The sequence below is a fragment of the Anolis carolinensis genome, chromosome 2 (genome assembly GCF_035594765.1).
Source record: "Anolis carolinensis isolate JA03-04 chromosome 2, rAnoCar3.1.pri, whole genome shotgun sequence".
Lineage (NCBI taxonomy): Eukaryota > Metazoa > Chordata > Lepidosauria > Squamata > Dactyloidae > Anolis > Anolis carolinensis.
In genome coordinates, this window is record NC_085842.1 from 70,381,229 (window position 1) to 70,398,635 (window position 17,407).

At 41.9% G+C, this 17,407-nt stretch overlaps 2 protein-coding genes across 4 annotated transcripts in view; one reads left to right on the top strand and one right to left on the bottom strand.

Moving 5' to 3' along the window:
• The window catches only part of bicd2 (BICD cargo adaptor 2), a 130,841-nt gene that overhangs the window by 17,835 nt on the left and 95,599 nt on the right, over positions 1-17,407 (top strand). The gene's annotated exons all lie outside the window — the stretch shown is intronic.
• LOC134296055 (uncharacterized) overlaps positions 12,318-17,407 on the bottom strand; it is a 435,533-nt gene continuing 430,443 nt past the window's right edge. Inside the window, exon 2 of the mRNA XM_062969939.1 lies at positions 12,318-15,094. Coding sequence (XP_062826009.1) covers positions 13,433-14,704 — 1,272 coding nt within the window. The 5' untranslated portion in view covers positions 14,705-15,094 and the 3' untranslated portion in view covers positions 12,318-13,432. The remainder of the gene's footprint in view (positions 15,095-17,407) is intronic.

Below are 17,407 nucleotides of genomic sequence, written 5' to 3' on the forward strand. Positions count from 1 at the left end.
TGAAATCCCATGAACTTGACTTTGAGGTTGTGATTCTTTTTTCCTTCTCCCAAGATCAAGAAGGGGGGAGGCTCCCAAATCTTCAGTAACAGGAATTGGACACCTTAGACCTGTCTGCTGCTTTGTGCCTCAGGCGAAGATTAGGATTTTCCATTGTAGCTATGATTTCAAAAGCAACTAATTCCCTTCCTATCATTCCAAAGTGAAATATTTATATCTGAATTACCTAAAGCAAAAATATGATGATGCTATAAGCTGCTGGACTGTAATAGAAAAAAACAGTAATGAGGACAAAAGAATCAGACCATGTAAGAGTTACATCATGAAAGAAGAGTAATTATTCCCTGTTACATTATAGCCTCAAGGTAATTTAGATGTATTGTTGTTACATGTAGCTTATTATTTGTAATGAGTTACTCCCAAGATCTGCTTATTTCAGGTTATTGTCAGTGTGCTCCTTTCACATATTTCATTCTGTCTTCACATCTCTTCATGAATTATGCGAGACAAAAATCTGGTGATGTGCCCAAGGCATGGGAAGCATGAGAACCAAGTTGACAGTGTCACCATCTCCAGACAGGTTCTGCAGGTGTTATAATTAAACAGGGTCCTGAAATACATTTTGGGTGAAACAGTTCATAGAATATTTCTGCTCCTTTGTCTAACTTTTGAGAAGTCAATACCTTCAAAATGTTTATTTCACAATGTTTGCTAAGAACTCTTGTTGATTTTTTTGTTGCAATAGCATGACAAGCTTTGTAATCATAACGTTTAACCACACCAACTTCTGCCAATATTATAAAGATCTCTGATGAATAATAGGGAACTTAGATCTGAATGGATTGTAGTTTCCAAGATAAATAAATTGTGATCTTCTGTGCCACTAAATAATACAGACACGTACAGAGGTTTGCAGTACAATTTTAAAAGTTGCCTTACTGGCCAACATATTCTTGTTTTGTATTGTAAACATTAAAGTACTGGTTTGTTTGTTCATTTTTACATTATCTGGTTATATTAGCTGTTAGTTTTGAACACATTAATTTATTCATTTGATTTTATCCCTTTCCCTAGAATGAATAACCCTTGCTTAAATGTATCTAAAATTCAACATCTGTATACTGGTAATAGACTCTGTAGATATGTTAGAGTACTTTAATTTATAAATGCCTGAAAAAGTATTCTCTGTAGAAATCTCAAGGTCCTTCAGTGCAACTCTATGGCAGAAGTTGTTCACAGAGCCATGCTGTAGGACCTATAGATTCCTAGAGAGAACATATTAGTAAAATCTGCAAAACAAACCCACAAATTAACTGGAGTTGTAATAACTGTTTATAGTAGTCAATATTTTTAGCAATAATTATTACAGCTAACAGCACAGCCCACATATTTTTGCTTCATGATCCAGAATAAAGCTTTGACTTACACAGCTGGAGTACTTCAGAAAATATAACAAATTTTTAAAAACTTCTATTGGGTTTTATTTTATTTATTAATCCAAAAAAAGTACAAGGTCTGAGATTGCATTACAATTTGTTCATATAAGTAATTGTGGAATTTTTGTTTCAGAGCTGAGTCTGAACTCTGGCTAAACCTTTGGTGTAGATGGGAACTTCAGTGTTGGCAGTGCTGCCTCTCACCTCCCACAGAATCTGAGCTGTCCTTGTTTTTAAAGCTTTGTTTTTAAAGCTTGTTTTGAAAGAATGGAAAAGGCATTGTGCCCCAATTACTCACAAAATTAGAGACTTAATGGGAGCACAAACTCTGAAATCTAATGACTTGGAAGGCAGGGTCCATTTATCTTAGATTTTGGCAAACATTCCAGTCTTACCCAGCTGTATGCTGAAACACCATTTCTGTATTCAGTAGATGAGGTGAATAAATCTCCATGCTTTGGCTGTTTTTAAGAAAATGCAGTTTTTCAGAATTAGGCCTAGTTGGTCTTCAACACAGTAGTTGTTTTTACTCTGTCTGCTTTTCTCCTCCTCCCACATTTCATATACTTCAGCAGCAGATTTTGGACAGGAAATAGGAACTTCTGGTTCATACACACAGCTGGTTTAAATAAATCTTACACTGAAGGAAAGGTTGAGAGCAACCCACCCCCAACTATGTTGAAGAGATCTGTATGAAATGCAGATTATTATACTTTCGACTGGATTATTTGTTAAAGCTGCAGTCCTCGTGAAGGGTGTTAACATTTTAAATACTCCTTCCATTTGTCAAAATCACTGCAGTTGTTTCTAAATTATGAACAAAGATAATAGCATGGTGTTAAAACATGACAATTCAAAAATTCCTCTAAGAATTTACAATGATATAAAAAGAACATGAATACTCTAAACCAGCCATGGGCAAACTTTGACCCTCCAGGTGTTTTGGACTTCAGCTCCCAGCAATAACAGCCATCTTACCGGCTGTTTGGAATTGTGAGTCCAAAAATTATGAGTCCAAAACACTTGGAGGGCCAAAGTGTGCCCATGCCTGCTCTAAAGGCATCAGATCCCACCTGATATTGGAAACTAAATGTGGTCAGCTAGTTAGTACTTGAATTAGTAGCTGCTGATGAATTCCAGATGCTTTAGGCTATGTTTCAGAAGAAGGAACTGGCAAAGCCACCTCTTAGTGTTCTTTGCATAAGAAAACCCTATGAAATTCATGGGTTTGCCATATTTCAGCAGGCAAATTGAGGATACATCCTCCTGGAGGATATCAACTGTGTGCCTGATGTAATAAGAAGCAACATCATCTCACTTGGTTTTGTCTTATTTTAGGATAATTTGGGGAAAGGGCTTGGGAGGGTCAGGGATGAGCAAAGATTCTCCAGTGATGAGTCGTTTCCATCAGGTTTGGTTCAAATCACCACTGATTTTACTTTTTTAGAGTAGCTCTGTGGCGCTTGGGGGATGCAAAATGGGGTCTGTGGACTATACTTTGCTCACCCTTGAGCCAAGACATGAAATAATGTTGTGTGCATACCTTCTGTCCTTTTTTTCTTTTGCTTATGGTGCACTTTAATTAAACCTGAGAATCTCCAAATAATTCTAATTTTGCCTTTCATTGGACCAGAAAGCTTGGCTTACTGGATCCAGAACCTAGGATCTTAAACCTTAGATTGCAGTTGAACAAAAGGAAAACAAAAATGAAACAATGGTTATTCAAATGCTTCCATGTTTCATTACTGTGCTCCAAGAAGGGTTTGTGTGAACAAATATTGTCCAACATCATGTGAAATTATAATAATATTTATTTATTACCACATTTCCTTATGGGTCAAGGCAGGGTACAACATAGTTAAAAAGCAAGATAAAACAAAAGGCTATCAAAAATCATATAACAAATATACACAGATAAAATACAGATTAAACTTCTGCAAGTTAAAACTCACAACTTAAAATTGACTGGGTAGGCCTGCTAGAATAGATGGATCTTCACTTGCTTCTGAAATTCCGACACCTGGTTTAGTAGCTATTGGAGCCCTTCCAGCAGTTCATTCCGCAGTCTTCTTGAGACAGCTTATGAAAAGGCCATCTAGATAACAGTCGCCAGTCAGGTTCTGGCTGGTTGGAGTAGCCACCTCCCAGGAGAACCTAAGTGTGCGGGGTGGCAATCCTGTAGGTAACCTGGACCCAAAACCATAGGGCTTTAAAGGTCAAAAACAACACTTTTTTATGGTTTCTGTGCCAGAATATTTAACTGGGCAACCCCCTGAGTCATCCAAGTTGGAGTAGTTATGTGCCAACCTCAGGGCTGTTATTTATTTATTTATTATTATTTACTTTATTTTTATCCCGCATTTCTCCCTGTAAGGACTCAAAACAGCCAACAATGGCATGACACAATAGAATTTAAAAGCAAGGCAAATGCATATGCATAGTAATATAAATATTATAAAAAATAAATACTTGAACTTTGAGTGTTAAAGTGAAATACAATAAAATACAATTAAGATTACATTTAAATCTAAATAGCCATAGCATGTTCCTAGTAAACAAACATGCTATGGTGCATAGTTAGAGTACTGAGAAACAGTGGGTCAGGTTTTAATGTTCCCTATCTGTGTAGCATACTTTTATTTCTGTTTCAGCAATGTTAGCAATTGTACAGGGTAGTGGGTTCACCTCATTAAATCTGCAAGAGTGCAAATGGAAAGAAACTAATTTTGTGTGTGTGGCTCAGTGCTGGAATTTAATCCTAGATTTCAACTGGTTCATTTAGCTCTTTTGAGAGATTATAATATTTAGGGCGATGAATACTCAAGGAGAGGAGAACTGCATTTGACAGTTGGTTAAAAGCCCTCATTCACAGCAGAATGTGAGTCAAGAAATGGCATAAATAGCTCTCACTGATTGCCTGAACTGAAGTCTATTATATCAGCTGCTTGGGCATATGTGTGTGTGCATGCACATGTGTGTACTGATCCCCCCATGCTCACATCTGTGGTGCATGAAGGCAATTAAACCCTGAGTGGAGAGGCATAGCTAATTTAATGTGACCTTGATGTGAACTACATTAAGAAATCTCTTTGAACACAACATGAAACCCAATCATTTTAAAAGCATCTGTCCCCACCAAGCACAACTGGAAAAAGTCACTTTAAAATATATGGGTTGTTGCTGGAGTATGCAATTATATAAATGATTTGGAATATTGCAGCTGGGAAGTACTTATTTGTTTGGAGAATTTTTTATTGTGTTTTGGCAATGTTCCTAGTATTGTGAATGTTCCCTTTAGATGTGGATTCTGAATGATTTTTTTTTTCTGCATAATTTGTGTGGGTGGGTAGGGCAGTGGGAGTTATGATGCAAAGCATAAGAATTTTTGTGCAGAGACTTTTGGAGTATTTTAATACATTAGCCTTTTGGGGACTATCCACATTAAAAACTCCTTCCTTTTGAAGTGGAGCTGTTCCAGGGACAATACTATTCTTACTTTTGTGGCTATAATAAATGCCTCCCTGGGTCAGGGGTCAGTTCCATCCTGCTTTAAGCAGGCAATGGTAAGACCACTACTAAAAAAGACCTTGTTAGACCCATCTGTATGTAACAACTACAGACCAATTTCCAACCTCCCGTTTTTGGGCAAGGTTCTGGAGCGGGTGGTTGCCACGCAGCTCCAGGAGTTCCTCGATGACACTGATTTTCTGGACCGCTCACAGTCTGGCTTCAGGCCTGGGCACAGCACCGAGATGGCTTTGGTCGCCTTGGTGGATGACCTCCGCAGGGAGCTGGGCAGGGGGAGTGTGACCCTGCTGGTTCTCTTGGACATCTCAGTGGCTTTCGATACCATCGACCATGGTATCCTTCTGGGGAGGCTCTCCGGGATGGGGCTCGGTGGCACGGTCTTGCTGTGGCTCCGGTCCTTCCTGGAGGGTCGTTCCCAGATGGTGAAGCTGGAGGATACCTGCTCGGACCCCTGGCCATTGACCTATGGGGTCCCGCAAGGGTCTATCTTATCCCCCATGCTATTTAACATCTACATGAAACCGCTGGGAGAGGTCATCCGGAGTTTTGGAGGGTGTTGCCATCTCTACGCAGATGACACGCAAATCCACTACTCGTTTCCACCTGATTCCAAGGAAGCCCCTCGGATGCTGAACCAGTGCTTGGCCGCTGTGGCGGACTGGATGAGGAGGAACAAGCTGAGGATTAATCCTGACAAGACAGAGGCCCTCCTGGTCAGTCTCTCGTCGGATCGGGGTATTGGGTGGCAACCTGTGCTGGACGGGGTTGCACTCCCTCTGAAATCACAGGTCCGCAGTTTGGGGGTCCTCCTGGACTCAGCGTTGACGCTTGAGGCGCAGGTGTCGGCGGTGGCCGGGAGGGCCTTCGCACAACTCAAACTTGTGCGCCAACTGCGACCATACCTCGTAAAGTCTGACATGACCACGGTGGTGCATGCCTTAGTTACCTCTAGACTGGACTACTGTAATGCGCTCTACGTGGGGCTTCCCTTGAAGACGGCCCGGAAACTACAATTGGTCCAGCGTTCGGCTGCCAGATTAATAACGGGAGCGAGTTACAGGGGGAGATCTACTCCCTTGTTTAAGGAGCTCTATTGGCTGCTGTTTATTTTCCGGTCCCAATTCAAGGTGTATACCATCACTTATAAAGCCCTAAACGGTTTGGGACCCACCTACCTTCGTGACCGTATCTCCTATCATAAGCCTATCCGATCCCTTCGATCATCAGGGGAAGCTCTCCTATCGCCACTGCCGATATCCCAGACTCGCCTTGTGGGAACAAAGGAGAGGGCCTTTTCTGCTGTGGCCCCCCAATTGTGGAACACACTGCCCATTGAGATTAGGCAAGCCCCCACATTAGTAGCCTTCAAAAAAGATTTGAAAACATGGCTCTTCCATGGGGCTTTTGGAGAATAACTATTTCAACTATTTTATATTTCTTCTCCATTGCTCCCTCCAATATCTATCCTCTGGACTATACCACTTCCTTATAACCCTGTTCGCTATGGTTTTGTTTTATGTTTCCCTCACCCCGAGTTTTAACTTAATGTTCATGTGGACCGCCCTTGTTCTCATTGTCCCCTTGATTTGTACTGTAATTGGATATTTTTATTTATTGTATCGCTTATTGTGTTGTGATGTGTTGTTTTTATATGCTGTTTATACTGTATTGCTTTGGGCATGGCCCCATGTAAGCCGCCCCGAGTCCCCGTTGGGGAGATGGTGGCAGGGTATAAATAAAGTTTTATTGTTGTTATTATTATTATTATTATTATTATTATTATTATTATTATTACTTCTTTATGGAGTTTTCATACAAATAAGAAGGGTATTGAACTAAATGTACTGGTTCTAAAGTATGTTTCAGATAGATCTGATACTGACCTTTCAGTACTGAGCGGGAACAGCAGAGAGTATCTTACAGATTCATAAATATATAACAGTAACTAGTTCTGTTTGGTGCTGTAGCATACCAGTTTGTCACGTATACTATTTAGATTTATTTTAATTTTCTGCTGGGGCCTGTTTTGACAAGGCATTCACATACCTGCTTCCTGTCAAAAACAGTGGGTTATTGTAGGAAGCTGTCACTTGTAGTCAGGCTTTGTTTCTCTGTTCCACGGAGTGGAAAGGCAAAGCCAAGTAACTATCAGTAAGTACTAGAGTTTAGTTTCAGCACTGATTTCTGTGATACTTCTCGCTCTCTCCCTCGCTCCCTCCCTCTCCCTCTTCCTCTCTCCCTCTCCCTCCCTCTCTCCCCCTCCACCCTCTCATCCTTGAGTTGGATTCCAGACTGACTCAATGGTTTGATTACACATCCTTTTTAAAAAAAATTAATGAACTGCCCCATCCTGCTGCCTTGAAGAGTGAAGAAAAAGGCCTTATTTTAGTTCTCAACTTCCCCCCTTGTGTTGTTTTGAATCTACTTTTACAGCCCCTAAATGTAACTTCAATTTTCTGTGTATATAGTCCATAGGTCCCAGGCTGGGTTGGGATACTACCATGATTAGAGTTTTCAAAAAGAGAGAGAAAGGAATTCATGAATACATAATTGCTTTGACGTTGGCCTAGAGAGTTTAATTCCAGAGCAGTGCAATTGATCCTAGTATGCTTCTCTTTATTTAGTGGTAATAAATAAATTAATTTATAAATGTGCAAATGTTCCTTGATGAAGTGATCTGCCAAATGAAAGTTGGACACGAATGTAATTTTGATAATAAGCCAGCCAGCTGTTTCTCTTGTCCAAACATAGTTAGTTGTATGCATTTCTTTGTGTCTTCCCAAAGCTCATTAGGGCCATAAAAATAGCTAGAGCATCTGCAATCAAGGCAAGAAATAGAAGAGTTAAAAGCAACTCCACTTATTCCCCAGCAACCAAGCAAAAAAACCTGGTAGCCCCAAAGATTTTGATTAGTTTGATAATCCACATGTTCCTATGTCGTGTTTATGGTCTAACAGAAATAAGCGTGGTTCAGGTTTAGTTAAGTATTGCTGCCTAGTGTTACCTTACAGTAAAATTATTTAGCTGTACACAAATGATCAAGTGGAATCTGTGTGTGTGTTTATTTTAATAAGATTGGATAACACCAATCAGATGTTTTCTGCCTAAAATTTGACCCAATAATGAATGGGAGGCCAAGGAGGCATTTGAAGGAAGTGCAACATCACACAGATGTTCTTGGAGAGGGATCAAAGCAAGTGGGTCAGGAAGAGAGACGAGGGCTGGTATTTGCAGACAAAATGGGATTTTTGGATGGTGGAGGATGATATAATCAAAGATCGCAAGCAATGATGTATTGCATGATGCATGAAGGATGGATGAATTGCACCTGCCTGTGATTTTGTAAATGAAAGTTTTAGGGGTGTGGAAAAATAGTTCTATCCTACCAGAACTGATTAGAAAGTTGGTGCTGAAAGAGAAAGAGCAAATGACATGATAATTCTGGTGATGAAAATTCATTTGTATATTACAAAATCAAGCTGAACCTGTAGGTAGAGAAATAGAAGTGTAATTAGAAGGGGCCGGGCTGTGGCGCAGGCTGGTGAGCAGCTTGCTGCAATAAATCACTCTGACCATGAGGTCATGAGTTCGAGGCCAGCCCATGGCAGGGTGAGCACCCGTCAATTAAAAAATAAAAAATAGCCCCTGCTCGTTGCTGACCTAGCAACCCGAAAGATAGTTGCATCTATCAAGTAGGAAATAAGGTACCACTTATAAAGTGGGGAGGCAAATTTAACTAATTTACGACGTTGGAATGAGGAAGTGCCATCACAGTGGATGATGAAGCAGCTGCTTCCCCCTGTGGCCAGAATCGAACATCCCCTCAGGAAAAGGTTAAATTGCCGCTGTGTCTGTCTCTGTCTCGGTTCTGTGTGTATATGGGCATTGAATGTTTGCTCTATATGTATATAATGTGATTCGCCCTGAGTCCCTTTATGGGTGAGAAGGGCGGAATATAAATATTGTAAATAAATAAAAAATAAATAATTCAGAATGGACCCTTCCTGAATCCTTCTCAACCAGGAGAGATGTTTCTTCATCTCCATATTGATGTTTTCAACAGAAGTCATTCAAGTTGCTCCTTTTTTCCTGCAGGCTAAAATCTTCTGCACACTTTTTGGATGGTGGAAAGTGACTTCAAGAGTGTGGTGGTCACAAATTTACATATGTTTAGGATATCTCTGTGTCCTGAATCATTCATTCTTCATTAGGCACAGATACAGATGATCTGCATGTCCACATAACAGTGATGATCCCTGTATTGATAGTATGGTTCGTGCAAATAATACAGTGCCAATGTGAAAAATTCACTTTTCAAAAGTTTGCTTTACTGCTGTTCACGTTTATTTCTAAATCTGAATGATTATAGAAAATTCCCATGTAGAACCTAGAAGGAGATACTATTAAAACCAGTGAGACATCAGTGTCAAGGTGCTGGCTGAATAAAACAAATGCTAAAAGTATAATGTGGTATAATCTGCTTGTAATATGGAAAGAGTGCATTAGAGTGGGAGAAAAGCTAAACAGTTGTGACATCTCCATCTGAGGAGTCGCTGCACTGGCAGACCAGGATGTTGTTATTGGCACTAGTATGTGTTATTGTGGATTAGTTCATATTTTATTAATTTCCTGATTAGTCTCTGTAATGTGTTATACACGGGATTTTTATGGACTCCCATCTGATGTCATCAGATGAAAGGGAGTGCCACGTAGATTCTCTGTCACAGGACTCTTTTTGATATAACATGAGAGACATTAATGCTCCAGTGGTTATTTTATTTATTTATTTATTACAGTACTTGTATCCCGCCCTTCTCACCCAATAGGGGACTCAGGGCGGCTTACAATAAAACACACATATAAAAATAATACAGTTCATTCAATTGATTAAAATCAAATACATTAAACATTCATAAAACTATACATATAGATACACAATTGGCACATTTCGAGTCTAAAAACTGGGTCTGTCATTGAGTTCTAAAAAGCGTGGTAGTGATTAATGCTGCTGATAACTATGTTATCCCATAGTTAGTATAAAATACAATGACAGGAATCCTGTGGGTGAACTACACTGGCATAAATGTGCCAGTGAAGGTTGTGATAGCAGGAACACAGGGAGAGTGGCCACAAAGAAGGGAAGATACTGGAGACATGGACTGCTGGAGATAAGAGATTCTGTTTGCCTTGTAACCCTGGCAAATTACAACCAGCAGGTCTCTACCCTTTGTCTTGAAGGGCACCTGGAGGATGGCAACAGGCAATCCATTATAGCAAGGAACTGAGAATTTGTGCCAGTCTCTTGTCCCTTTGCTGACAGAATAGTTCCAATCTGTTATAATTGTAAACTAGATATATTAATGGTTCTCATGTAGAATGATGTATGAGAATTCTGTAGAATTTGGGCTTCCTGGGGACAAGGTAGCATGCTAATATATAGAATCATAGAATCATAGAATCATAGAATCATAGAATAGTAGAGTTGGAAGAGACCACATGGGCCATCTAGTCCAACCCCCTGCTAAGAAGCAGGAAATCGCATTCAAAGCACCCCCGACAGATGGCCATCCAGCCTCTGCTTAAAAGCCTCCAAGGAAGGAGCCTCCACCACGGCCCCGGGGAGAGAGTTCCACTGTCGAACAGCCCTCACAGTGAGAAAGTTCTTCCTGATGTTCAGGTGGAATCTCCTTTCCTGTAGTTTGAAGCCATTGTTCCGTGTCCTAGTCTGCAGGGCAGCAGAAAACAAGCTTGCTCCCTGTTCCCTATGACTTCCCTTCACATATTTGTACATGGCTATCATGTCTCCTCTCAGCCTTCTCTTCTGCAGGCTAAACATGCCCAGCTCTTTAAGCCGCTCCTCATAGGGCTTGTTCTCCAGACCCTTAATCATTTTAGTCGCCCTCCTCTGGACGCTTTCCAGCTTGTCAACATCTCCCTTCAACTGTGGTGCCCAAAATTGGACACAGTATTCCAGGTGTGGTCTGACCAAGGCAGAATAGAGGGGGAGCATAACTTCCCTGGATCTAGACGCTATTCCCCTATTGATGCAGGCCAGAATCCCATTGGCTTTTTTAGCAGCCGCATCACATTGTTGGCTCATGTTTAACTTGTTGTCCACGAGGACTCCAAGGTCTTTTTCGCACACACTGCTGTCAAGCCAGGCGTCCCCCATTCTGTATCTTTGATTTCCATTTTTTCTGCCGAAGTGAAGTATCTTGCATTTGTCCCTGTTGAACTTCATTTTGTTAGTTTTGGCCCATCTCTCTAGTCTGTCAAGATCGTTTTGAATTCTGCTCCTGTCTTCTGGAGTGTTAGCTATCCCTCCCAGTTTTGTGTCGTCTGCAAACTTGATGATCGTGCCTTCTAATCCTTCGTCTAAGTCGTTAATAAAGATGTTGAACAGAACCGGGCCCAGGACGGAGCCCTGCGGCACTCCACTTGTCACTTCTTTCCATGATGAAGACGACGCATTGGTGAGCACCCTTTGGGTTCGTTCGCTTAGCCAATTACAGATCCACCTAACCGTAGTTTTGTCTAGCCCACATTTTACTAGTTTGTTTGCCAGAAGGTCGTGGGGGACTTTGTCGAAGGCCTTACTGAAATCCAGGTACGCTACATCCACAGCATTCCCTGTATCGACCCAACTCGTAACTCTATCGAAAAAAGAGATCAGATTAGTCTGGCATGACTTGTTTTTGGTAAATCCGTGTTGACTATTAGCAATGACCGCATTTGTTTCTAAGTGTTCGCAGACCACTTCCTTAATGATCTTTTCCAGAATTTTGCCTGGTATTGATGTGAGGCTGACCGGACGGTAATTGTTTGGGTCGTTCTTTTTTCCCTTCTTGAAGATAGGGACCACATTTGCCCTCCTCCAATCTGCTGGGACTTCTCCCGTTCTCCAAGAACTCTCGAAGATAATTGCCAGTGGTTCTGAAATAACTTCCGCTAGTTCCTTCAGTACTCTTGGGTGTAGCTGATCTGGCCCTGGGGACTTGAATTCGTTTAGAGAGGCCAAGTGTTCTTGGACAACTTGTTTCCCTATTTGGGGTTGGATTTCCCCCAATCCTTCGTCCATTCCGTGTTGCTGAGGTTGAAGATGGCTTTTTTTTCTGAGAAGACCGAGGCAAAGAAGGCATTAAGTAGTTCTGCCTTTTCCCTGTCCCCTGTCGCCATCACCCCATCTTCTCCTTGCAATGGCCCTATCGCCTCCTTTTTCTTCCTTTTTCTACCAACGTAAGCAAAAAAGCCTTTTTTGTTGTTTTTTATGTCCCTGGCAAGCCTGAGCTCATTTTGCGCTTTAGCCTTGCGAACCTTTTCCCTACAGGTGTTGGCTATACGTTTGAATTCTTCTTTGGTGATTTCTCCCCTTTTCCACTTCTTGTGCATGTCACTTTTGAGCTTTAGCTCAGTTAGAAGTTCTTTGGACATCCATTCTGGCTTCTTTGCACTTGTCTTATTTTTCTTCTTTGTTGGCACTGTTTGCATTTGCGCCTTGAGTATTTCACTTTTGAAAAACTCCCATCCATCCTTAACTCCCTTGTTTTTTAATATCGGCGTCCATGGAATGCCGCTCAGTAATTCCTTCATTTTTTGGAAGTCAGCTCTCTTAAAGTCCAGAATGCGTGTTTGACTTGTCTTAGTTTCAGCATTCCTTTGTATTGCAAACTGCAGGAGCACATGGTCACTTGCCCCTAAGGATCCAAACACTTCAACTGTATTGATCAGGTCTTCCACATTTGTTAAGATTAGATCAAGAGTTGCTGATCCCCTTGTTGCCTCTTCTACCTTCTGGACCATAAAATTATCTGCAAGGCAAGTGAGGAATTTGTTGGACTTTGTACTCTTGGCTGAGTTTGTTTTCCAGCAGATATCGGGATAATTGAAATCGCCCATGACTACTATATCTCTTCTTTGTGCCTGTTTGGTCAGCTGTTGACAGAAGGCTTCATCAAGTCCTTCATCCTGACTCGGAGGTCTGTAGTAGACACCCACGACAAGATCTTTTTGAGTTCTGGTTCCCTTGATTCTTATCCAGATGCTTTCAAGCTGGTTTCCCGGATTACAGTCTTGCATTTCTTCTGCAACGTAACTGTTTTTGACATATAAAGCTACTCCCCCTCCTCTCCCCTTTGTTCTATTTCTGTGAAAGAGGTTATAGCCCTCAATGGTTAAATTCCAGTGATGGGAGTCATCCCACCAGGTTTCAGTGATGCCTATGACATCGTATGTGTGGTGCTGTGCTAGGAGTTGGAGTTCGTCTTGCTTATTTCCCATGCTCTGAGCATTAGTGTAAAGACATGTAACCCCCTGTGACCTCCCCTCGAACTGTTTATTTGGGATTATTGTGCTCTCTGTACTTGGTCCTTGCTGTGTTTGTGCAGCCCTCCGTTTAGCCTTTCGGCGGTTCCCTGTGGTCGTGGGTAATATAGTGTTCGCCAGGCTGTTGTTCCCCTCCCTCAGTGGATCTAGTTTAAAGTGCGCCTGATGAGGTTTGTGAGTCTGTGTGCAAAAAGATGTTTTCCTACTTGTGTGAGATGCACCCCATCGCTTGCCAGTAGTCCATCCTCTTGGAAGAGTAGACCATGGTCAAGGAAGCCAAAATGCTCCTCTTGACACCATTTTCTGAGCCAGTTATTGACCTGTACTATTTTTCCGGCCCTTGTAGAGCTGTGTCCTACAACAGGGAGGAGGGATGAAAAGAACACATGTACATTATACAGTTTTAGCTTTGTTCCCAGAGCTCGAAAATCATTTGTGATCTTTTGAAAAGTATGCCTAGCGGTGTCATTGGTACCTACATGAATCAACATAAGGTGGGGAGGGTGATGGGGCTTTAGGAGCCTGCTGAGCCTCTGAGTGATATGGTGTATTTTTGCCCCCGGGAGGCAGCATGTTTCTCGAGCCATCCCATCCGGTCTGGAAATGATGGCTTCCGTTCCTCTAAGGAGGGAGTCACCTACTACCAAGACCTGTTTCCTTTGAGGATTGACAGGGTCCCTTTTGTGCAAGACAGTGTGTATGTCCCCTGAAGAGTGTTCCTGTTGAAGTGAATCATGTAGGTGTAAAGTGTTGTCCTCCTCCTCAACATCCCCAGTGCATTCATCAATGACAATCCATTGAGATACATCCGAGAGCCCATTACTCTCCCAAGGATGTTCCTGTTGCTCCTGGTCTATGATTGGGGATGGAGCATTTGCATGATTACATAAGTGTGACTGTGGTGATGCACTGTCCCCGTCAGGACTATCCCCTGCGCATTGATCCAGGGTGGTCCACTGAGTGGTATCTAAGAAACTGTGGTCCTCCACAAGATGTGTTTCCTGATTGTATGTTAATGATGTAAGAATTTCAAATCTGTTGTGTAAATGCAGCTGAGCAGAGGAGTTCTGCGGAGGCTGCCTGGTCCTGCGTCTCCTTCTATGGGTGACCTCCTTCCAAGCCTGAGGGTTGTCTACCCTTGAGTTGATCTCCCCATAAGGTTCCTGATCATGGTCTTGGTGGTGTTGGTGTGATGCAGGCTGCTGATCTACAGCAGCGTGTTGTGCAGTGTCCAAGAAGAGCTCGAGTGCCTGAATGTCCTTAAGGGTCTTAATACGGTGCTCGAGCTGTTGGATCCTCTGCTCCATCAGAATCATCTGTTTGCATTTGGAGCAGATGTAGTTGTCTAGTTTTTGTGTGAAAAAGCGGAACATGCCACAGCTGGTGCATGTGATGGGAATGTTTTGCTTTTGTTGCATCTCTTGGTGAGCGTGGTGGCCAAGTGGGATCTTTGTACAGTTAAGTAATATGAACGCACTTTATGTGCAAACTGCAACAAACCACCTCTTTGTGTATTTGTTTATGTTGCTTTGTTTCCTGTATGTACTGCAAAGGATAGTTAGTAAAGGTGCCTTTTTAGACTTTGACCACAGGAGCCAAGCCCACACTCAGTTTAAAATCTTAGCCAAATCTTAGCCAAATCCTACCTGAAGCCAGGGAGCAAAAATGTCCTCCTGCTGCCTCTGCTTCTGCGAGAACCAACTGCCCTTCTGGGATCAGGCTCTGGCAGAAACTCACACTGGCAAATAAGGCTTTCCCAGAAACTCAATTAACAGGGGACAATGCCTGCTGTCAATCAACTTAAGTACCTGGCTCTCTTTCAACACAACAGTCACACAACAGTTAGACTTTGACCACAGGAGCCAAGCCCACACTCAGTTTAAAATCTTAGCCAAATCTTAGCCAAATCCTACCTGAAGCCAGGGAGCAAAAATGTCCTCCTGCTGCCTCTGCTTCTGCGAGAACCAACTGCCCTTCTGGGATCAGGCTCTGGCAGAAACTCACACTGGCAAATAAAGCTTTCCCAGAAACTCAGTTAACAGGGGACAATGCCTGCTGTCAATCAACTTAAGTACCTGGCTCTCTTTCAACACAACAGTCACACAACAGTTAGACTTTGACCACAGGAGCCAAGCCCACACTCAGTTTAAAATCTTAGCCAAATCTTAGCCAAATCCTACCTGAAGCCAGGTAGGATTGGTTGTTATAACTGTCATTTATTCATATAATACCATAAAAAAACAAATAGCCCAGATACAGTATAAAGAGTTGTAAGGATAAAAATAAGGTACAGAAAGGCTCTTTAACTGAGCAATGTAATGATCACACAGTATCACCCATCCATCCATGGGGAATAAGTTGCTGAACTTACAGTGAAAAGAAGAAACCATGGAAAACAGCAAACACTATTGGATTGAACAACTTCTGGTGGAAGTTATTTAAAAGTTGCCTTGGAGGGCCTAGACATTTCTTAGAGATGACATACGTTGTCAGATATAGGTAAGTGAAGCAGGTAGTGCTCCTTTGGGTACGGGGGTTATTTCAGTATATAAATTGTCTTCAGGAAATGTAAATAGCCATTTTATGTTGATGATTTCCCCACTTTATTTTGTTAGGAAATGGCCTTTCCAGTTGGACTTCTAGTGTTTGTGTTGTCTTTTCCTACATGACCAGCATGTATTTGAATATATTAAGGATTTGGAGTATTTCCTTTTTGGAGGTTTTTAAGCAGAGGCTGGATAACTGTCTGTTGAGAATGCTTTGCTTGCGTATTCCTGCATGGCAGTAAGCTGGACTGGATGGCATTTATAGCTGCTTCCAATTCTATGATTCTAGGCCAGAGCTTTCTAAACTGTGTGTCGTTACATATTAGTGTGTTGCATAAATGTAACAAGAAACTTCTGAGTCTATGTGAAATCAGTCAGAAATCATATTTTAAAAAATATAAATGAAAGGTTTTTATGAGATCTGTTGTGCCCCATACATTTCCTTATTACAATTTATATAGGAGTCAGTATCTCTTATAAGAGGTTGGTTTAACGTCCGTGTTGCTAGTAAAACTAAATTAGTAAAGATAAAGGTTTTCCCTTGATCATGTTGCAAAATGATGTAAGTCTGATCTAGGCATTCTTATTGCCCCTCAGTCATTTTTGGTATTCTTTATGTGTAGGTTGTAATAGCAATTTTCCATGTTTTTCTTCTTCAACCTCCATTTAGTCTGGCCTCAAGCTCCTATTCTCCTTTATCTCCAAGAAGCGTAACAAATTTTACAGTACAGTTGCCTGTGGCTGCTAACTCTTGTTCCATTTGAGAGGGGGAGGGATTGATTCTTCAAGTCCTGATTCATAAACAGAGAATAATGGCAGGGGTTGGTGACCACAAATCCTCCCAATCCATGGGATCCTGGAAAATTGTAAATGGCCATTTTGCCTCCTGGCTGCCGCACCCCCCAATTTTGAGGGTCTGCAATCTGTTTTGATTCCCCCAAATGGCTCAGGGGGTTTACAGAGCCTCCAAGGAGAGGAAGGGTCTGGTAACCTTCTTTATCCTGTAAAGCTTGGAAAGGGCAATTTCCTCTACAACAATGAAGCAGCTGCTTGGGCCTGAAAGAGTGTAGTTCCCCCCAACAGTCCAAAATGCAGCAAGATAGTCCATATAACTCTTTGGAGGATTCAAGGATGCTCCCGCCCATTTGGAAGCAAAATGTTGAAGACCCTGACAAAGTTTTGGCAGGATGGCCCTGGAGGGTCCAAAGGCTACACTTTATCTATTCCTGCAAGGAGCCCCCAATGGCGTAGTGGGTTAAAGCCTCGTGACTTGAAGGTTGGGTTGCTGACCTGAAGGCTGCCAGGTTCAAATCCAACCTGGGGAGAGCACGGATGAGCTCCCTCTATCAGCTCCAGCTCTATGTGGGGACCTGAGAGAAGCCTCCCACAAGGATGGTAAAATCATCAAAATATTCCGGCATCCTCTGGGCAACGTCCTTGCAGACAGCCAATTCTCTTACACCAGAAGCGACTTTCAGTTTCTCAAGTCGCTCCTGACATGGAAAAAAAAATCTATTCCTGCAGTACATGCAATATGAAGATCCATGATTTTGGTTTCTTTATTCCTTGGTACAG